General features: G+C 45.0%; 3 protein-coding genes and 1 long non-coding RNA gene across 5 annotated transcripts; 2 read left to right on the top strand and 2 right to left on the bottom strand.

Moving 5' to 3' along the window:
* Positions 1166–3406, bottom strand: LOC8080893 (malonyl-CoA:anthocyanidin 5-O-glucoside-6''-O-malonyltransferase). Its single transcript, XM_002445096.2, has 2 exons — positions 2240–3406; positions 1166–2111 (listed from the first exon to the last, which is right to left on the bottom strand). Exons 1-2 carry the CDS (start codon positions 3368–3370, stop codon positions 1374–1376), a joined length of 1869 nt encoding a protein of 622 aa, XP_002445141.2. The 5' UTR covers positions 3371–3406; the 3' UTR covers positions 1166–1373.
* Positions 5369–7744, top strand: LOC110436918. 2 transcript variants are annotated; one of them, XR_002454850.1, is made up of 4 exons: positions 5369–5930; positions 6014–6110; positions 6794–7246; positions 7332–7744. It is a non-coding gene; the product is annotated as an uncharacterized LOC110436918 (long non-coding RNA). The 2 variants fall into 2 exon arrangements; XR_002454851.1 differs by having other exon boundaries at positions 5370–5930; positions 6794–6965.
* Positions 10833–15263, top strand: LOC8080894 (phenolic glucoside malonyltransferase 1). The gene is made up of 2 exons (XM_002443893.2): positions 10833–11717; positions 14465–15263. Exons 1-2 carry the CDS (start codon positions 11004–11006, stop codon positions 15152–15154), a joined length of 1404 nt encoding a protein of 467 aa, XP_002443938.1. The 5' UTR covers positions 10833–11003; the 3' UTR covers positions 15155–15263.
* Positions 16578–17734, bottom strand: LOC8069671 (nuclear transcription factor Y subunit B-11). Its single transcript, XM_002445097.2, has one exon. It carries the CDS (start codon positions 17685–17687, stop codon positions 16860–16862), a length of 828 nt encoding a protein of 275 aa, XP_002445142.1. The 5' UTR covers positions 17688–17734; the 3' UTR covers positions 16578–16859.

A 22580-nucleotide genomic window follows, 5' to 3' on the forward strand; every position in this document is an offset into this window, starting at 1 on the left:
TTTGTTCTTTGTTGGGACTCGGTCACTCTCACTCGGATGTTTGAACTTGGAAACATCGACGGTGATCGATGGGGATGACTCGTATGCATCAGGCATCCAGCCGATCCACCAACCAAACGCCGTGACGGATCTAACATCCTATCGATGCTATGCATGGCGACAACACGTCAACACAGCCTACTATATTTCTCATGCGTACCTTATTCGCTTGAGGCCTTGTTTGTAAAAAAACCCAAAATTTTATAAGATTTCCCATCACATTAAATCTTACGGCACATGCATAAAGCATTAAATATAGATAAAAGTTATAACTAATTACACAGTTTATCTGTAAATCATGAAACAAATTTTTTAAACCTAGTTACTCTATAATTGGACAATGTTTGTCAAATAAAAACGAAAGTACTACAGTGTCAAAATCCAAAAACTTTTTGCATCTAAACAAGGCCTGAGCTTGTCAATCATTAAGGGCTTGTTTGACACAGCTCAACTTACCAACTACTTTATACATAGATAAGAAAGAGAAATGAGGGAGAGAGCTGCAATAAGCTACTTTTTTCAGCTTCATCTCAACTCATATCTTTGTGAGAGGAGAAAAAAACAGTTTCACCCATGAAGCTGTTGTAAAAATAAGGCCTTGTTTAGTTTCCACCAAAATCCAAAAAGTTTCAAGATTCTCCGTTACATCGAATCTTGCGACACATGCATGAAACACTAAATATAGACGAAAATAAAAACTAATTACACAGTTTGGCTGTAAATTGCGAAACAAATCTTTTGATCCTAGTTAGTCTATGATTGGACAATATTTGCCACAAACAAACGAAAGTGCTACAGTAGCGAAATCCAAAAAAATTCACATCTAAACAAGGCCTAAGTGTTTGGCAAGAAAAAAAACAGCTCACAACAACTTCGAGGAGAAAAAAATAGTTCACCCATGAAGCTGTTTTAGAAATAAGTGTTTGGCAAAAAAAACAACTCACAACAGCTCATGAAGTTGTTGTAAGCTGTATCAAACAGACCCTAAGTAGTGTTTTTATCCCACAACAAATCAGACTGGCTTATCAGCCAAACGAACACTCCAGCAACCTAAAAAAAGGTGATTATAGATATAGAACAGGTTAAACTAATTAACATAGACAAAAACAAATTGCAACTTCTTATATATATAAATATATAATATATTATGTCGAAGAAATTGATAACCGGCAAAAATAGACAGAAAAACACTTAAGAATTTTTGTTCGTGAAAAACACTTTACTTCGATGGACAATAGCTGCACGCATGCTTAATTTGTTTCACATGATCTGTATGTCGTCTCTTGTCCATCACGCACGCACGCACGCGTCTGCCTTGTTGATCCATCCATCCATCACTTGCCCTCCACCTCGTCCTCCGGCGGCGGCGCCGACGCCGACGAGGCGAAGACGTGCGCCTTGAACTCGTCCATGCGCGCGGGGTCCAGCGACACGGACATCTGCACCTCGCCGTCGCGCCTCCCGCCGACGAGCACCATCTCGCCGTCGTGGTTCATGGACACGAGCTCCACGCGCTCGGGGCGGCCGAACCCGAAGTCGGACGCCTCGTAGACGCGGAACCTCGGGCTGGCGGCCACGTTGCAGAGGCGCGTGAAGGGGAGCCCCATCATCTTCTCCAGCCACCGCTCCGTCCCGGCCAGCGGCGCCGCCTCCATCTCCGCCACGGCCGCCTGGATCGCGCGCGACGCCGCCAGCAGGCCCCGCGCGCCGCCGTCGACCAGCAGGTCCCCGGCGTCCGCCGTCGCTAGGACGCCCTTGATGCAGTTGCCCAGGTACCCGTCCCCCACCGGCGGGTCCAGCCGCGCGCGCAGGTCCGCCAGGAACACCAGGTACGTGTCGTCGCCGGCGACCAGGCCCTTGGACCGCACGAACGACGTCCAGCCCACCGCCGCCAGCGCCACGAACGTCGACACCGGCTTCTTGTTTCTGCTATTATTATTACTGCCGTCGTCGTCCTCCTCGGCCGCGGCGATGCGGCGCTTCAGCGCCCGGATGTCGTCGCCGGCGAGGTAGAACGTCCGGCGCGCCAGACGGAAGCGCTGGCTGAAGTCGTAGTCGGCCATGGTGCTGGCCTGCATGCATGCACAGTACACACGCAAAGAGGTCCCGTGAGCGAGTCTGTCACGACAGACAAGACAACACACAAAAACCGTGCACACACAAAAAAAAAAGTTGCAAGCTTGGTAGCGTATGTACGTACGACGGGCAGGTTGGGCGCGATCATCTTGAGCATGTGACGGGCGGACTCGTCGCCGTTGGGGACATGGATGACCTCCCGTCCGAAGTGCGGCGCCGGGAGGGACTTGGTGACCGGCGACCCTTCGCGGGCGGCGGACACCCAGGCGGCCATGAACCGCCACACGGCCTGGCCGTCAGCGACGGCGTGGTGCACGGAGAGCCCCAGCGCGAGGCCGCCGCCGCCGCGGCGGAGGAGCCGCGTGGCCTGCACGGACATCACGGGCGCCGGGAGCACCTTGGTGGGGAGGTCCGGCACCAGCGCCAGGAACGCCGGGATGTCGTGCGCCTCGTCGTCGGCGAGATGGCGCACGTCGAAGGTGGTCTCGTCGTCGGCGTCGGCCTCCGCCTCGACGAAGGCCACGCCGAGGTCGTCCGCGGCGGCGCAGTCGACGACCACGTCACCGGTGCCCGCGTCGTACGCCAGTTTTCCGGCCAGCGGCAGGTACACCGCGAGCGTGGCGGCGAGGGAGGTCTTGAGGGTCGCCACCGCGTCCGTGAACTCGTGACCGTCGGCGTCGTCACCGCCCCCGGGCAGCGAGTAAAGGAACACCCGCTGGATGGGCGGGAGCACGACCCACGGCGTGTCGAAGAAGGACAGCTTCACGACCATGGCGGGGTCGTCGCCGTCGGCGGCGGCCGCGCGATCCGCCGGCGCGACGCGCGACACGGACAGCACGCGCACCGCCGGCGCGGCGGCCGGTGGCGCGCCGCCTGTCGCGTTGGCCTCGCCCATCGGTGTCGCTCGCCGCCGAAGAGTTGGTGCTAGACTAGATATATAGCTAGCAGCGGTAAGGGACAGGGGGTTCTTGGAGCACACGACGACGACGACGACGACGACGACGGATTGATTGAAGCCGCGCCGGCCGGTGCTTTCGAGGACGAGGAAGACAAGTTCAAGTACGTTTTGCGCTGGCTCGCTCGTCGTCGTCTCTCTCGTCGCGGAGCTATATATATAGTAGTACAAGTACGTACAACGACGCTGGATTAATGAGAATCGAGGACTGCACCGAGGTTTATGCCCCAAGCTAGCTAGGCAACCAACCACCGTACGTATCCGTGTCCATCGCCATGTCTCGTTGGATCTCACCACCATGCATTGAATTTGAATTGAACTCGTAGCAAATCAGGACCGAACTGCAGGTATATATATATATATATAGTGATACTGCACGCGTCAGGCGGGACGGGCCGGGGATATGGGTGCGACGAAAGAACGCCAAACGTAGGGACGGGTCCGGGCGGTGGAAACGCGCACGCAGAGACATGTACACACACGTCGACAGTGTGATCGAGCTCAAGTTGTCCGTACATGGCACGTCTCTGGACCGCTGCCTGCTTGTTAATTAGTACACGTAGAGCGGCTGCAAAAGCCTTGAGCGGTTCCCGCTTTTTTTGTTTGCAAGAGCCGGAACACTAGCACATGCTGGGCTGCTGCTGGCCGTGGCCGGCCGCCTTGCATTGCATGCGTTTGCGGCTGCTGCTAGAGGACTAAAGATGGTAACGGGTGCTCGAGGCCTGAAACTCGATGGGTTTTCTCTATTAGTGTAAGAATATGAGTCAACTTTTGCTACCGTAGGTTTGTTAATGGGGTAAGACCCAGCGGGTTTGTGGGCATGGGTCTAGGTGTGTAGTACCCAAACCCGCAAACCAATGGATTTTTTAAATCCGAACCACCGTATCATCACACAATATAATTAGTATATAAAGTACAAAATGCAAGAAAAAATAAACAAAATAGAGAACATGCATGCTCCGTACTTTTTTTTAGTAGAAGCTCCTTATGTGAAAGCTGCAGCTAGCTAGTGCGTCTTAGTGCATGCACTCAGTTCATCTGGACTCAAAGATATGACAGATGTTGGCACCGAGCATTAGCAGGTCATGGCCCAGTGCATGCTAGAGGTGAGTGTTTCTGTCAGAACTCGCAAATTTCTAGTGCGGAGGTGTAATAACACATAACATGAGTCCCACCTTGCCAATTAATTCAACTTTAAGTATTTTGGTGCGCTATAGAGTAGACTTGCTCACTTGACTAGATGACCATCTTATGACATGTTGTGATGGGCACGGGCAACCCGTTAAATACCCGTGACCCGATGGACATGAGTTTGGGCACAAAATCAAACCCGTGATGGGTCATGAGTTTTTTAATGGGCATATTTTATATTAATGGGCATGGATTTGGGATGGCAAAACCCAATGAATTTGTACCCGTTGCCATCTTTATACAAGCTAGCAAGCTAGATTATCGGAGGAAAACTACATATCCTCGTCGTCGAGGACTTTGCACTTGATTTTAATTTCGCAACACTGTAGCACTTTCGTTTGTTTATGGTAATTATTATCCAATCATAGACTAATTAGGCTCAAAAGATTCGTCTCTTAAATTTCAATCAAACTGTGTAATTAGTTTTTATTTTCGTTTATATTTGATACTCCATGCATGCGTTTAAAGATTCGATGTGACAGAGAATCTTAAAACATTTTGGGTTTTTGGTGGAAGTAAACAAGCCCTAAGTTGCATTCATTAGGGCCTTGTTTACTTCCACCCAAAAACGTAAAATTTTTTAAGATTCTCCGTCACATCGAATATTTAGACGCATGCATGGAGTATTAAATATAGATAAAAATAAAAACTAATTGCACAGTTTGATCGATATTGACGAAATGAATCTTTTAAGTCTATTTAGTCCATGATTAGATAATAATTACCACAAATAAATAAAAATGCTACAGTATCATAAAATTTTTCGAACAATGCCTAGATCCTTCATCGAAGGCAAAGGCAAAAGCCGGCTCACTACAATATATCTATTAATAGAAGGCATTTTGTCAAAGGTGTTTTTTTCAAAATGCCTTAGCTTCTTATTCTATAAAGGCATTCCTCTAAAATGCCTCTAAAAGTATTTTTTAAAGGCTAAACTAAAAAATGCCTTAAATAGTTGTAATATCTAGAGGCGTTTTTATCAAAAATGCCTTAGTTACCTACGACATTTTGAGGCGTTTTCTGAGAGTGCCTTCCTTGTGCTATATGCGTAACAGCCAGTCTTCTTTCAAGCCCCATTATCCTCCAGCGCCTTCTCAAGCCGTCAAGCGTTACTTTTTTTTAAAAAAAAACACGACCTCCCCCTGTCGCGATAGGGTTCGAGGGACTGCACAACTATGGAAAGTCTGATCCAGCTCGGGCCTTTGTGGGGAGGCAGCTCGCTTGCGCCGGGCAGCACGGGGACCGGCGAGGACGGCGCAGCTGCGGGGAGGCAGCGCGGGGAGGACGAAGCGGCTACAGGATGGCACAACTGTGGATAGGTGGCATGACTGCGTCAGGCTCAGGCGGTGCGGGGAGGACGGCGCAGCTGTGGGTAGGCGGTGTGACTGCGTCAGGCTCAGGCGACGCGAGGAGGACGACACAGCTGCGGGGGAGGCGACGCGAAGAAGACGGCACAACTGCGTCAGGCGTCATGGGGAGCACGGCGCAACTGCGGCGGCGGGGAGATTGCTGGATTCATCGAGATTCTGAAGCGTCGGCTTCGTCAGGTACGCCGTATCCTCAAGTGCTACTCCATGAAGAGCACTGCGTAATACGGAATCGGGCATGATGACGGTGTCTGCATCGACATGGATTCCGCCCAACATGTGTTCGATAAAATGCACTCAAGGTAAAAGAATTTCTGACATCCTCCATCGATCTACCTTCACCCACGTGACCTCACTGAGATGCAAATCCCTATATTATCTACAGGTGCTTGTCCTCCAAGGTTACCTCTCTAGCACTCATGATGATCTCCTTCCTCGTCGGTGTGCCTTTGGCCTAAGTGATTGACGCTGCACGACGACATGTATGACATGAAATTCCTAATTGGCATGCCGCAGCATATGTGATGGATAATTCTCCATGCAGTATTATTGCTACAAAATGTTTTGCTGCCTGTTACTTCTTTTTTTTGGATGTTTCACTTAGTAGAGTAATGCTAAGCTTGATTGCTATCAGTCTAGCTGTAAAGCTTAACAAGGTTTCCTGAATATAAGATCTGGTGAATATCCAGCTGCTTGCCAGTAACTACGGTTATTCAGTTAGCATATATCAGTAGCTCACCCTCCTGTTGTTTATGATCTTTACCATATGAACTTTGCAACGACTACTATAGTCATGACCCTGTACTTAACTTTTAGTTGCTTGGTTAATTTTGGGGACCGCTACTTTTCTGATATCAACTGCTGAAGTGAAGTTCAGTTACCTATTGTGATTTAGTGGTAGTTTTGTGGTAATCCTGACAGTTGATAATATTCATTTGAGTGGGCTTCTTGACTAATATAATTGTAATTTTCATGGAAATAACCAAATTATATATAAAATTAATAACCAAACTCTATTGACCGTTATATGGTTTGTGCATATGGATTCTTCTGTTCAGTGTTATAGATATCTGATAAATCTTCAATATCTATCTTTATTATAGTTTGGAGCTGTAATTTCTGACATGCACTATGGATTGGAACTCACTCAGTTCACCATTTGCAGCGTGTAAATAGCAGCGACACATGAGCGTTATAGTCGGATGAGATATCCCAGCCTAAGGTTATTTGGTCCCTTCATTTTTTTTTGCGGAAACAAGAGGGGTCAAGGACCCCAGGTCACTGTAAGGAAGATATGAAGTCTACTTTTTCTCCAGGCCACTCATGTTTTTCTCCAGGTCAGAGCTCTTTCGTCATTGGGAATGTCTATGATCATTCTGGTCCATCTCTAATGGAGCTTCTTTATCCTGAATCTAGCAAGCAAGCATTCAACACACACAAAGGCACTAAATACTGGTTCACAATATGCCAGAAGAAAAAGATTGTTATTACTGATTTTATCTATTAATCTGCTTGTAGTACGGTAATTCACAAGTTTCACTACCAAAGATTTTATCTATTAACCTGCTGACAAGTTTATATGTCAATACGGATTCTCCAATGTTTTGAAAACTTTTAGGTATGAATATGCTTCCTTCAGTATTTTCTCAACTTGCCTTCCGATACCCTGTGCTTTCATTTTCCAACCATTTCCTTCTCTGCAGTTTATATTGTCAGGGGAAAACCATTCTAAGACAGGGGGAAGAAGCTTGTTGGTGGTGGTGTCGCCATTCTCTTTCTGGTACCAGTAGTTATATAGTATGAGACTGTGAGTTATGTCTTTTGTCATTTGAGCATGTTATTGTCAAGAGCTTGAAAGGCTTGTCAGCTGGACTCGAGAAACAGCACCCAGGAGAATTTTATGACTGCACAAGAGTAGTTCAGTACCAAAGTCTGTATGAAAGATTGGAGATGTGACTATGGATTGGAGATGTTTTGTTCTCTTGACTAAATATTTGAATCGTTGCATTGAAGTCGTAGTGGTCTTCCACTGCTGAATCCATAGTTGTTTAGATTTCTGTACGAAAACTTGTCTGTACGAAAGATTTTAAGTTTGGATGCATCCAACGTTGATGTATGCTCTCATTGTTAATGTGCTAATTTGATATTGGTCAAAAGGGTTGCATGGATACCTTGGTTTTGGAGGTATTTCTAATAATGCCTCCATCAATATTTGAAGGCAAATTCCAGAGTGCCTCTAAAAACTTTTCTAGGCAGCTAGAAAATGCCTTTAAAAGTTGATATTAAAAGGCATTAAAAAAACGCCTTAAAAGACCTTTTACTTTAATATTATAGACGGCATTTAAAAAATGCCTCAAAAGGTTTTTAAAGGCGATTTGATCACTTTTGGAGGCATTTTTAAACGCCTTGTATAATGAGTCATGTTGTAGTGGCTATCCCATCCCTGCAATTGGGGCTAGGCAGCTACAACACATGGCATTCGGTACCGATGGATTTATGATGGTAGCAGTGGCAGATCTGTTCTTGAACTTCCCTAATTCTATTGTTTAGTTTCTAAATTTTTTTTATCAAAGTACTATAACATTTTCATTTTTATTTGATAAACATTGTCCAATCATATAGTAACTAGGCTCCATAGATTCATCTCGTAATTACAGGTAAACTGTGCAATTAGTTTTTATTTTTATCTATATTTAATGTTCTATATTTGTGTCTAAAATTCAATATGACAGGAAATTTTAAAAAGTTTTTTATTTTAGTGTGAACTACGACTGATTGCAACGTGCTGCGAACTTCAAAAACATCGGCCAAAGACCCACATAGTGACAATGTGTGTAATTCAGATTCCAAGAGGGAAAGATGAGAAGCAGCTCGTATGAGGCCTTGTTTACTTCCAAAATTTTTGGCAAAATATGAATAGTAATATTTTCGTTTGTATTTGACAAATATTGTTCAGTTATAGACTAACTATGTTCAAAAGATTCGTCTCGTCAATTCCGACCAAACTGTGTAATTAGTTTTTATTTTTATTTATATTTAATACTTCATGCATACATCTCAAGATTTGATGTGATGGGAAATCTGAAAAATTTTACAAAATTTTTGGGAACTAAACAAGGCCTGAGATGAGAAGCAGTTCTAGCCCTTGTTTAGATGTGAAAAAGATTTGGATTTCGTTATTGTAGTATTTTTGTTTGTTTGTGGTAAATATTGTTCAATCATAGACTAACTAGGATCAAAAAATTCGTCTCGTGATTTACAAGCAAACTGTGTGATTAGTTTTTATTTTTTTCTATATTTAATGCTGCATGCATATGCCGTAAGATTTGATGTGATGGAGAATCTTGAAAACTTTTTGGTTTTCGGGATGAACTAAACAAGGCCCTATTTTTTTTCTTGATTTAGAGAAGCAGCTCCCGAGACATCAAAATACTGTTGTATTCTCCAAATTTGTTTAGAAACCAATTTCAGGTCCACATATTTTTTTGTTCCGCACCACAACTTAAGTTTCTTCTATGTTGTTCTTTCAATTTTTAAACCATCCAATCTAATGAAACACAGGGCTCTCATTATTTCCAAAAACCATAAAATTTCACTTTGGCCGTGTTTAGTTGGTGAATGAAAAAATTTCGCGATACTGTAGCACTTTTATTTGTTTGCGGTAATTATTATCCAACCATGGACTAACTAGGCTCAAAAGATTCGTCTCGTAAATTTCAACCAAACTGTGCAATTAGTTTTTATTTTTATCTATATTTAATACTCCATGTATGTGTCTAAAGATTCGATGTGACGAGAAATCTTGAAAAATTTTAGGTTTTGGGTAGAAGTAAACAAGGCCTTTCTTTTATAAAGCAGTATTTTTTTGACAAAATTTTATAAAGCAGTATCACATTATTACAGAAACAATACCTGAGTTTTGATTTTTCTTCAGCACTCCTAATTCTGAATTGGCAACCTCTTCAGTAGGTCTCCTAAGGCTATTCTCATTAGAAGTTTCATGACCTAGTTTACAACGCATCTATATTTTAGAAACCGTATACAAGAGTTTTATCTTTTTAAAACTCTTTCTACTCCCATAAAACTCTAGTCTGTTCGCTGGTCTTAAAAGTCATAACTGAAATTATTGTTGGCTGATTTATTATGAGAGAAAAATACTGCGGTAGAAAAAATACGGCTCAACCTAGGTATGCGAGCGCCGCAAGAGGCCTTCCGGTAGAAGCAACGACGAGGATGGCCACAACGCCAGACCAGTGCCCTGATCGGCTAGTGGTGATGTGCAAGAGGACGCAAGAGGCCTACGTTGTACCTGTGATTCTCAAAAAGCTATATATTCATAGGTGATTGTGATATGTGTGGACGTTTACGTTGTAACGTGATTTTCAAAAAAAAAATTACAAAGGTAATCCGAGATGAAGCAGCAAAATTGAACATCCGAAACGTGTCACCACATTTTCTAGGTTTAAGTCATCATAATGAGAGCTTGTTTGGCAGGGCTTCTCTCTTGCTCCAACTCTGGCTCATCCAAAAAAGCCTCCAAATGTTTTTCTCAAAAAACCATTTTTCATTAAAAAAACCAAGAAGTCAAAGTCATTTTGATAAAGCCATAAATTATGACTTCTCAAAAAGCCCATCGTGAGAAGTCATGCCAAACATCCCCTGAATCTCAGGCTTGTGGGGAATGAGCTTCCCCCATCGTTTCTAGGAAGTCAAACCAAGGCCTTGTTTAGTTCACCCAGAAATTCAAAAAAAAAATAAGATTTTCTATCACATCGAATGTTGTTGCACATGCATGAAGTATTATAGATAAAAATAAAAATTAATTACACAGTTCGCCTTTAAGGCCTTCTTTAGTTCATCCTAAACCAAAAACTTTTTAAGATTTCTTGTCACGTCGAATCTCACGGACATGTATGAAACATTAAATATATATGAAAACAAAAACTAATTGTACAGTTTGGGTTAAATCGCGAGATGAATCTTTTAAACCTAGTTACTTCATGATTGGACAATGTTTATCAAATAGAGATAAAAGTGCTATAGTGTCAAAATCTAAAAACTTTTTGGATCTAAACAAGTTCTAAATCACGATATGAATCTTTTAAACCTAGTTAATCTATAATTAGACAATAATTATCAAATAAAAATAAAAATGTTACAGCATCAAAACTAAAAAAAATCGGATCTAAACAATGCCGAAGAGATTCTAGTACTTGGTGCATTAACTGCGTCTGGCTACATATCGTATTTCTAGGAAGTCAACACCTCTTCTTTTGCACACTCTCGTCACCATCACCACGCAAAATCTAAGCCGACACCATATACCAACAGCAACCAACTTGTGTGCGCCGTGCCATTGCCAGTGCCATCGCGCCATGCCACCGTCCGTCAACATCATCGAAGAGGCCCGCGTGGCCGTGCCGCGCACCGCCGCGCTGCCGCCGGAGCCCATCCGTCTGTCCGCGCTCGACGCGCAGTGGATCACGCTCCCGCTCATCCAGCGCGTGCTCATCTTCGTCAACGACGGCGGCAGCAGCATGCCGCCGCCGTTCGCGTCCGCGGTGGACGCCCTCCGCGCGTCACTCGCGGAGACGCTCGCGCGGTTCCCGACGCTGGCCGGGCGGATCGTGCACGTTCCGGCCACGGGCGACGCCGCCTTCGACTGCGGCACCGCGGGCAGCGGCGGCGGCGGCGGGGTGAGGTTCCTCGTCGCGGAGGCGAGCGACGCCGACGCGGCCCGCCTCGCGGAGGACGATGACCACGACGCGGAGGCGTTCGCGGGGCTCGTGCCGGCGCTCGACACGGGGTTCCTCCCCGCGGAGACGCTGGCCGCGCAGGTCACGCGGCTGCGGGGCGGCGGGCTGGCGGTCGGCGTGGCGATGCACCACGCCGCGGTCGACGGCCGGTCCGTGTGGAGGTTCCTCCGCGCGTGGGCCGCGGCGTGCCGCGGTGAAGGCGACGCCGACGCCGCGGCCGGCCCACCGACGACGTTCGACCGCGCGGTGATCAGGCTCCCCGGCGGTGGTGGCGGCGGCGGCGAGGAGCTGGCGAGGAGCGTGCTGCGGAAGTGGACGCCCGATCTGCCGGTGGTACGTATATGCCTGCCTGCGCCTTCTTGGTCGGTCGGACTTGTTTCTTCTCTTGCTGCTCCGGCTGCCGCCGGCCGGCCGGCCAGCAGCATTCAACACGATCAAGCATGGCGGCGGCGTTCGTGTGCTACTGACACTACGACACGACGTGTCGATGGCTCCTGTTCAAAGCCAAGCCACGCACCGCACGTCATCAGATAAACAAACTTACCGTTATGGGCTCTTTTGTCTTGTTATTATTTTGTCACTTTGCAGTGTTTTCTGTCTCTATTTTGGCTCTGTTGATTTTCCTATAAAATACAAAATATTAACTTTGGAATGATGAAATGTATAATAACAATATTTTCAGAATTATGTTTAGTTTTTATTTAAAATGTCAAAAATTTCAGAGTTAAGAGGTAGTGAAGCTTTTTGGGGTTTTTTTGCCTCTTGAAATCAAAATCTAGAATGCAAAATGACAATTATTTCTATCTCTATTTTGGCTCTTTGAGTTTCCTGTAGAATACAAAGGGGGTGTTTGGGACTGCTTCACAAACTCTGCTCCACAAACTCTACCGTGGAGCAGCTCCACGAAAAACTGGAGTTTATGGAGTACCTTTTTAGGTGCTCTCACAACTTCACCATTTTTAATCGAACTGAGTGCGTGGAGCTGAAACTGTTTGGCTAAAAAACATGGAGCGGAGCTGAAAAACGTGGAGCAGAGCAGTCCCAAACACCTCCAAAATATCAACTTTGGAATACGAAATGTATAATAATAAAATTTTCAAAATTATGTTTAATATCTATTTGAAATGTAAAAATTTTCAGAGTTATGAAACTTTTTGGCGGTTTTTTTTGGCCTCAGACCAATCTAGAATGCAAAATGACAATTATTTTGTCAAAAATTTTAGATGATGTTTAGACCTTGTTTAGATCCAAAATCTTTTTGGATTTGAGCACCGTAGCATTTTTTTGTATTTAACAATAATTGTTCAACCATGAATTAACTAGGCTCAAAAGATCCGTCTTGCAAATTACAAATGAACTACGTAATTAGTTATTTTTATCTATATTTAATACTTTATACATGTGCCGCAAGATTTAATGTGATAAAAAATCTTGAAAAGTTTTTGGATTTTAGGTGTAACTAACAAGGCCTAGTTCCATTCTATAGAATGCTGGGCTAAAATCCAAAAAAATTTTGCTCCAACGGGAAACTAAACAGGCCCTTTATCACTTCTGCAGTTTTTTCTGCCCTCTGTTTTGTCGGATGTAGACATAGGCCATGTTTACTTCCACTCAAAATCCAAAAACTTTTCAAGATTTTCCGTTACATCGAATCTTTAGACGTATGTATGGAGTATTAAATATAAACGAAAATAAAAACTAATTACACAGTTTGGTTGAAATTTACGAGACGAATCTTTTGAGCTTAGATAGCCCATAATTAGACAATAATTACCACAAACAAACGAAAGTGCTGCAGTGTCGCGAAAACATTTCGACAAGGCACTAAACAAGGCCATATAACTTGAGTGATATGATCCCTTCTGATCGGATACCTTAGGCCTTGTTTAAATGCACCCAAAAATCCAAAATTTTACAAGATTTCTCATCACATCGAATCTTGCGGCACGTGCATGAAACATTAAATATAGATGAAAAAGATAATTAATTGGACAGTTTACATGTAAATCACGAGACGAATCTTTTAAGCGTAGTTACTCTATGATTGGACAATATTTGTTAAATAAAAACAAAAATACTACAGTGTCAAAATCAAAAAAATTAGATCTAAACAATCCCTTAGTTTTTGGCAACAGATATCATATATATATATATATATATATATATATATATATATATATATATAGTGCTAGTTGGTAGCAAATCGAGTGTAGTCAAAGGTCACCTAATTAAGTAATGGATAGAGAAAAATAACACAGATCACGAAACAAAATAACCTTGTGATTTGAACTTTGAACCATCCTTCCACCACCAACAGATAAAGAATTATGAAGAGTAAATTGATGTTGATAGGCCATCAGTATACACAGACGTGTCTTCTAGAGATGAATGCAGTGTAAATATTTTCACCTATAGTTTGTATGCTGAACCATTGGTGAAATGATTTTTACCACTAATTTGTATCACGTATCGACTAATCGACGGTAAAAAAAAGTATATTATTATTACCAATGGCTTTGTACATACGTGGTCAACTAAAAAATGCCATTGAGGAAAACCATTTATAGTAGTAGTGTGTTTTACTCCATCTATCCTTAGAAGCTTTAACTTCTAAAAGTTGTCCTAAGTCAAACTTTTGAAACTTTGATCGATTTTTTTTTTAAAAAAAAAGCTAAGATTTATAGTAACAAATTAATATCATTAGATTTACCATAAAATATATTTTTATAAGCTACTCATTTTATGTCATAGATATTGATGTTCTTTTCTAGAAAGTTGGTCAAATTTTAAAAAAATTGACTGATACGCTTTCAGGGATGGAGGAGTATTATTTTGGTGAAAAACTATTTCACAGGAATTTTTATTGATTTATTATTTTATTCTTATTAAGATAAATTTGCAAGTGGCCCATCATGGAGATGGACCCAAATTAGTAAGCCACACCCAACAGCCCATTAATCAACACATCTGCTGGGCCCATTGCCCAACAGCCCATCTCTATCTCTGTTTTCTCATTTACTTTTGCTATTTTTTTTTATAATAACTTCACAATTTTTTTGGCGCGGGCGCGCGGTTTGCAGGCCGCCGTGGCCGGGCACTTCATCCGCCCCAACCTGTCTCGCCGGACGTTCACCGTCACGGCACAAGACATGCGCCGCCTGAAGCAGCGCGTCGTGGCCGAGCTCTCGCCCGCGCACACGCAGGACGCCGGCGGCACACCGCCGCCGTCCAGCTTCGTGGCGGTGGCGGCGCTGGCGTGGGTGTCCTTCGTGCGCTCCAAACGACACCCGGCGGGCATCATCTCCGCCGCCGACGAGGTCTACCTCTTCTTCTTCGCGGACTGCCGCGCGCGCCTGGACCCGCCGCCGGGGGACGGCTACTTCGGGACGTGCATCTCCGGGTGCCTGGCGCGGGCCACCGCGGGGGACCTCCTCGCCGACGACGGCGGGGTGGGCGTCGCGGCGGCGGCGGTCGCCGAGGAGGTCCGGCGCGCCGCCGAGGACCCGCTGGCCGGGTGGGATTGGATGTCTACCCTGGAACAGGTGGACATGGACCGGCTGATGAACCTCGCCGGGTCCACGAGGTTCGATGCCTACGAGGCGGCCGACTTCGGGTGGGGCCCGCCTGCCAGGACGGAGCTGGTCACCATGAACCACGACGGGCAGGTCGTCCTCGTGGCCGGGAAGGGCGGCGGCGTCCAGGCGTCCGTGTCGCTGCACCCGGCGCACATGGACGCGTACAAGTCGCACTTCCTCAGCTACTTTGGGTGATTTTGTATACTCCTATATATGTAACGCATTTATAATGATGTTGGATCAAGAGAAAAGCCTTGTTTAGTTTCTTAAATTTTTTTTGCAGATTATCTATCACATCGAATCCTACGACACATGCATGAGCACTAAGTCTATATCTATATCTACTAATAAAGAGATAAAATTTTAGTATGCCTTTTTTTTCTACCCGCTCCTCTCTCCTGTCCACGTCCCGGCTTCCCCGTCTGCATCTGCCCCTGCCTCGGATTCCATCGCCGCCCTTTTCCTTCCTTCTTTCCTTGCGCGCCCGCCCAGGACTCACCTTCGTGCTTCTTAGCTAGCAACGTCCTTTGTGATTCTTCGCCAGCTAACCCTGGGCGTTCGGGTTACCCCATTTTTTCGGGTCGGGTAATTCGGGTAACGAAAATTGTTACCCGATATTAGTCTCGAAAAAACACTACTCGCAATTTCGGGTACCCGATAATTCGGGTTCGGGTATTCCCGATTTACCCGAATTTTCATAAGACAACACACTACACAAAATTTCAATAACAATTTATATATAATTTCAGCAGCAATTCGTATAGAATTTCAATAGCATTTTGTAGAGAATAATATATTACGGTCACTTGTTCAAACAAAGAGAATTGTATTCTAATAAATTGATAAGTTCTAATGTTTAACTAATAACACATGATAAATACAAAGACATAGACAAATATTTGGGTAATTCGGGTATCGGGGATATTACCTGAATTACCTAAACTAATTTCGGATAATCAAAATTGCTATCCGAATTTAGGATTGGGTAACTCGGGTTCGAGTAATTCGGGTCCGAGTCCAGGTAATTAGGGTACGAATAATAGGTATTAGGTAACTTATCACCGCCGGCCGTCAGAGAGAGAGAGAAGGAAGGGATCGTTCGTGCGTTGCGCTCACTCGAGACTCAGGATCGCGCGGCGCCACGCTCGCCGGCGAACCTCCCTCCCGCGGTTCCGTCGGCCGCCCAACCGCGGGTCGGTTGCGAGCATGGAACTGATTTTCATTTTCTCCGTGGTGGTTGGTTGCTTCCGAGTCACCCTTTTCCTCTCGAAATGCAAATGCTTCCTCTCTGGAAATATTTGTTTGGTAATAAAATATAGGTACGGCTAGGATCAGGTTAGTTAATATTTATTGAAACGCCAGTAGAATTAAACAACTCCCGTATTCTTAGCTTCAATATAATTCTATGGAACCATGATAAATTTATTCAAGATTATTGCCTTTACATTGTTAATAAAAACTTTTTTATAATTTATGATTTTATTATGGTTGTTATAATTATTTTTTTCCCGTGCATTACTTTTGCTAGTATAGATTGAAAAATAACTAATTGCATAGTTTATCTATAATTTGCAAGACGAATATTTAACAAAAACAAATAACCAAAACCAAAATTTTTCACCAATTGAACAATGCCTTACTCTTCATTAGAGCAGTTTACTGTTTGCCTCGTTGTACAATTAGCTGAATTTCTTCCAGATCAATAGAAAATACTTTGAGTTTAAATTCAAATGAACTCATTAAACATTTAACGAAAAGCAGAAACAGCAATTGATTAGTACGCAAATTTAGATACGATGCACTGCGTGTGGACCAGCCGGCCAGCAGTGCAGGTGCAAGTGCAACACCATGCAAGTATCGTTTGTCGTCGTCTTCTACACCCTAGCTACGCGCGCCCTTTTCACCATTGCACGGCGCCGTGGAGATGGTTGTTGGCAAACCCTCTCCCCCTCTGCACGCCGCCGTTCTCCTCCTCGCCGGCGATGCCTTCGAACTCCATCACCTTCGTCGACCCTTCCCCCGCGCCGTACGCCTTCCGTGCTGCCGTGGCCGTGTAGTACGACGCTGCCGCACCGCCGCCGGCGCCGAACCCGACGACGCTGCTGGCCCCTCCCATCATGAGCCCGACGTGCGCGTCAGCGTCGGCGGCGCCGTCGTGGCCCGCGCGGTCACCACCGGCGGCCCCGGACGGCGGAACGGCGCCGCCCGCGGCGAGCGGGCCGTCGTCCACCGCGCCGTCGCCGTGGCGGGCGCCGCCGAGCACGGCGGCCTTCTCGCCCTCGGCCTCGCGGTAGCGGTTGAGGTAGGACTTGAGCGGGGAGACGTAGGCCTCGAAGCCGAGCGTGGTCATGGCCCAGAGCAGGTCGTCGCCGTTGATGGTCTTGCGCTTCTCGCGCTGGCACTTGTCGGAGGCCTCGCCGGTGACGAAGCTGATGAACTCGGACACGCACTCCTGCACCGTCTCCTTGGCCTCCTTGGAGATCTTGGCGTTCGCGGGGAGGGAGCGCTTCATGATGCGCGACACGTTGGCGATGGGGAGGAACCGGTCCTGCTCCTTGGCCGGCGACTCGCCGCCGCCACCGCCGCAGTAACCCACGCTGCTCCCGCACCCGCCGCCGCCGCCGGCCGTGGCCGCCGCTGCCACGGCACCGGACTCGTTGTCCGACGGCGGGCTGCCCACCGGGCTCAGCAGGTGGCCCTGGTGCCCGTACCCCTTCCTGCTCTTCATGCCCTTGTTTTGGTGGGGATGGATGGATGGAGAGATGGTGCAAGAGAGATGATCTCCTTTTAAAGTTGGAAAGGAGGGAGCAAGCTACCAGCTTGGTATGTACTGTAGCATGTACAGTAGGAGAGATGCATGCGAGTGGGAGGACGGTATTGATGCCGACACAAAGAAAAGCAACACATAACATTATTATGTTTATGGGAACATTGCAAGATTCTTGCCCTGCTAAGAGCCTAAGACTAAAGGAGCTAGGAGCTAGTCAGCTAGCTACTAGCTTATAGTGAAGTCAAACCGTGTTTAGTTTTTTTTTGAAAAAATTTCGCGGCATTGTAGCACTTTCGTTTGTTTGTGCCTTTGTGGTAATTATTATCTAATTATGGACTAACTAGGCTCAAAAGATTCGTCTCGTAAATTTCGACCAAACTATGCAATTAGTTTTTATTTTTGTTTATATTTAATACTCAATGCATGCGTCTAAATATTCGATGTGACGGAGAATCTTGAAAAAATTTTGAATTTTGGGGTGGAACTAAACAAGGCCTATGTTTGGAACACACATATTCTCGGGAGACATGTTCGTGAAAAAAGAACACATATGTTCTATGTATTTACAAGAATTTCAGGTGAAACAAATCAACTTACTAATAAATATTCAGAAACAAGTTCTATGGTAGATCAGAACTAGAAAAAAAAAATCTCAATCGAGATTTAACTCTGTTATCTAAAACAAAAAAAATGAATTCTTGCTTTTGAAGCAAGGACTATGCTTATGTGCCACTGTCAAAACTATACTATTCAAATTTCAGAGAGCATATCGTATATATTGTTTTATGTATATAGCTACTCACTATTTGCATATAATACAGCGATGTGTGTGTGACTACGCTCACCTCCGTTCCAAATTATAAGATGCTTTATTTTTTATATATTTGTTTTTACTATGAATCTAGATATGATGTATATTTAAATGCATAACAAAATTTATGTATGTATCTAGAAAGACCGAAACATCTTGTAATTTGGGATCAAGGGAGTATATACGTCTCAATAAAAATTGAGACTTAACTATAGTGCTGTGGCGGCAGTGGAGCATCTATCATATGCAAAATCGACCCGAACATATATGAAGTTCCAGAACATGGAGACCAGAGTTCCAAATTGAAGATAAAGACAGTGGAAACACCAAAATATTCCATGTGATAGCAAGGCATACTCCACAGCCTGGCCACTGCCCGTGTCACCTCAAGCAAATGCAAAGCTAGGCATCTCACAAAGATTTTTGAGGTTCCTAGACCAATGGCAAGGGCATCACACTAGTGGAACAAGATGCACAACACCCTTTTTACCAAAAAAAGGGGGCCTTAGGGTCTTTGCCTTCACAGAACTTGTTTAGCCCCATAACCAAAGATGGTATCTACAAATACGTATTATATTAATTAATTGCTTAAAAATAAAAATAAAAAACCTTAGTTTAGGGTGCAAAATATCTACTGTACGAACTACAGCTCTCTCTAACTTGCATTGGTCGAATATGGTATCTCTTGTTATTTCAAAAAAGCCACGGGAAAGGCCAAAGGGCAGGATGCCTCTCTTATCTCCCTCTTTTTCTTGTCTTTCCCAGGTTCAAAGGCGCCAAGGATTATTCATTTATTCGCGCCATCGCATCTTGCACAATAATAGAAGATGAAGAAGAATATATAATATGTTAGGGCAACTTGGGGTGAGGAGCAGGATTAATTAACGTAATCTGTGATTAGTTTAGCCGTTCATGCAGGCTTTGCATTATGAAATGCATGAAGGTGATGACGCTTTTGGAGTTGAATGGTAAACGGATGCTTAGGTCAGTCTCAATGTGATTTCATCAGAGTTTTATGGGCATTAAATATGCTGATGTGGCACCATATTAATGAAGTGAGAGATGATAAGAGTTTCATAGGAGCATAGAGAGTTTCATCCCCATGAAACTTTTCTGCACTGTTTCCAAAATCAGATATGTTGGAAACTGAAATATGAAACTCCCCATTAAAACTGGCCTTAGTTTAGTTTTAGCAACCGGAGATTAGTGGCTAGCTCTTTGAACTGAGATTGTGCCATTTGTCAGCTTCTTGTGCAGCCGAAATAGCACGTTTTTAAGTGGTTATTAGATGATGCTGAACCTAGTTTTCTTTAATTCCAAGAGGAGCTAGGAGGAAGATGCTAATTGCGTTGTCTTCACGGCCTTTCCATAAACGGTAGAGATCTGATGCGTGAGCAAACTTGGCCCCGGCCCATTGCTCAGCTGTTTTGCCCTTTGGAAGAAGTCCTTGTAAAAGGCTATTAAATCAAGTTTTGAAAGAGTAGTATACTTGTGGTTAACTACTAAGGGTGCATTTGGTAGTGAGAAACGTTTTAGATTCTCAGTAAAGCCACTAGAATCGCTACCAAATGTCATAAGGCTAGTCTCAATGCATGTTTCGTGAGTGTCATGCACATTAAATATGGTGCCACATAAGCAAAATTGCTGACTTGGCAGGGTTATTAAATGAAGGAGTTTCATCATATGAGAGAGGAGTTTCATCCTCATGAAACTCATATGGCTCGGTTACCTAGTTTATAATTTTGGTAACTGTGCCATAAAACTATGCATTGAGACTGGCCTAAAGAGAGAAATGTTTTAGGGAGAATCACCATGTTCTTGTTTTTACTAATAATACGAAGTGATTTCAATTCAGTGGAGAAACATTTAAAGAGAGTCTAAATCTGAAACATTTTTTTAGGAGAAACTGTATCCCTACTGAACAGCTAATATACAAACATGCAATAAATTAATTGAGACCAATATCCCCGTAGTCCGAGTTTTTTTATTGTACAAACCGAATTAGGCCTGGGCATTCAGGTTACCCGATTTTTTCGGGTCGGGTAATTCGGGTAATTCAAAATTTGGGTAATGAAAATTGTTACCCGATATTAGTCCTGAAAAAACACTACCCGCAATTTCGGGTACCCGATAATTCGGGTTCGGGTATTTCCGATTTACCCGAATTTTCAAAAAACAACACACTATACAAATTTTTAATAGCAATTTATATATAATTTCAGTAGCAATTTGTATAGAATTTCAATAGCATTTTGTAGAGAATAATATATTACTATCACTTGTTCAAACAAAGAGAATTACGTTCTAATAAATTGATAAATTCTAATATTTAACTAACAACACATGATAAATACAAAGATATAGACAAATATTCGGGTAATTCGGGTACCAGAAGATATTACCCGAATTACCCAAACTAACTTCGGGTAATCAAAATCATTATCCGAATTTAGGATCGGGTACCTCGGGTTCGGGTAATTCGGATCCATGTACGGGTAATGGGTATCGAGTAATTTGCCCAGGCCTAAACCGAATACCCATTTGGCTCGGACAGAAAAAGTGCTCGTAGATGATAGTAGATCGTTGGACCCCTGATTCATTTGATTAACGCACACTGCCCCCAAGGGTCGATGGAATGGTGAAATATCCCACGCCCATTCAAAGGGCATCTTCGGCATAGCTCCAGCTCCATGAATTTTTTGGAGTTAATTATTTCTAGCTTCAGAAAATCTTAGCTTAGAGATGGCACCATGGAACAGTGGAGGAGCTTGGTTAAGAATGTTTATCATCGTTTTAGATTAAACTCACCAAGTACCGACTTGCCGGTTACCTCGGCGCTCCCTACGCTGTCGAACTGTCATGGTCTCCACCACCTTGCCAGGGACTGCAGATGCCCCAGGCATGCTGTGGCACCCCAGCGCATGTCCCACAACTCGACTTGCGCGGAGGGACCTGTGCAGGTCACCGTGGCGGGCATAGGGGGAAGCCGGCGACATCGACATCGACGACGAGGAAAGCTGGCGAGGGCCACCACCTCTAGCGGCAATAGCAACGCCGCTACTGCCGTCGAAGCCGACGACTCCCCTGTGCCAGACCTCATGGGGATAGTGCCGCTCAGGAGCTCGATGCCACCCGTGCAAATTGACCCAATGCTTGAGGAGTTCGCTATCTTGCTTCAGGTTGCTACTTCCTCGATGACAGTTGCTCCGCGCAAGGCAGGCCTGCCTCCGTCATCGCCTGTGCAGACCGTGGCTCCTCAGATAAGACCCGTTGTGCTGGTCGCGGAGGCGCCCGCAGCAGGCCCTTCGCTGCCGATGGACGGTCTGATGGCCGATCAAGCCACGTCTGGCCTCAGTGACGCGGCGCCCACGTCGGGCGAGGCCGTCGCCCCGTCTCAGCCATTGGTGCCAGAGTCGGCACTGCTGACGCCTCCTCGTGTGGGTCAACTTGGCGTCGAGTGTGGGGACAAGACGTCGACGCTGCTCGGCGGCTTGCAAGGTTTCTTGACGAGGTGCGAGTCAAGCGGGAGCCGCCCCTAATCGCCTCTCCACCTCGGCAGAGGACGCCGAGGCCTCCGCCTGTCTGGCCAAGGAGAAGTCGGATACCGCCCAGCCGTTGGCGCACATTCCGACCTCCAAGCGGGGGCGAGGTTCTCCTAAACAGGCGGCTAGGGATCGCTCCGCCGACCGCATCAAATTCGCTCGTGCCAAGAGAGATACTCGACGCTCTGCGTACTGGGACCTTGTTGTCGAGCGAGGTGGAGGGCCTGAACGCGTTGTTCCTAGGGTTGAGTGTATTTTGGTTGATCCATTTATGTAATATCGGTCCATAAAACTCTTTTGCTAGGTCGGTCCAGCTAGTGACCACCTAGCGCGCTTGTTGCGCATTGGTTGTATTATGAATACTTTCTTCTTAATATAATGATACGCATATCTCCTACATATTCGAGAAAAAAGTCATAATATGTTTTTTTTTAAATTCTATAAAACTCAATTCTCCAATGTACTGAAGAGTAGGGCACTACTCTCCATTAGAAACAT

This window comes from Sorghum bicolor, chromosome 7 (assembly GCF_000003195.3).
Source record: "Sorghum bicolor cultivar BTx623 chromosome 7, Sorghum_bicolor_NCBIv3, whole genome shotgun sequence".
Classification (NCBI taxonomy): domain Eukaryota; kingdom Viridiplantae; phylum Streptophyta; class Magnoliopsida; order Poales; family Poaceae; genus Sorghum; species Sorghum bicolor.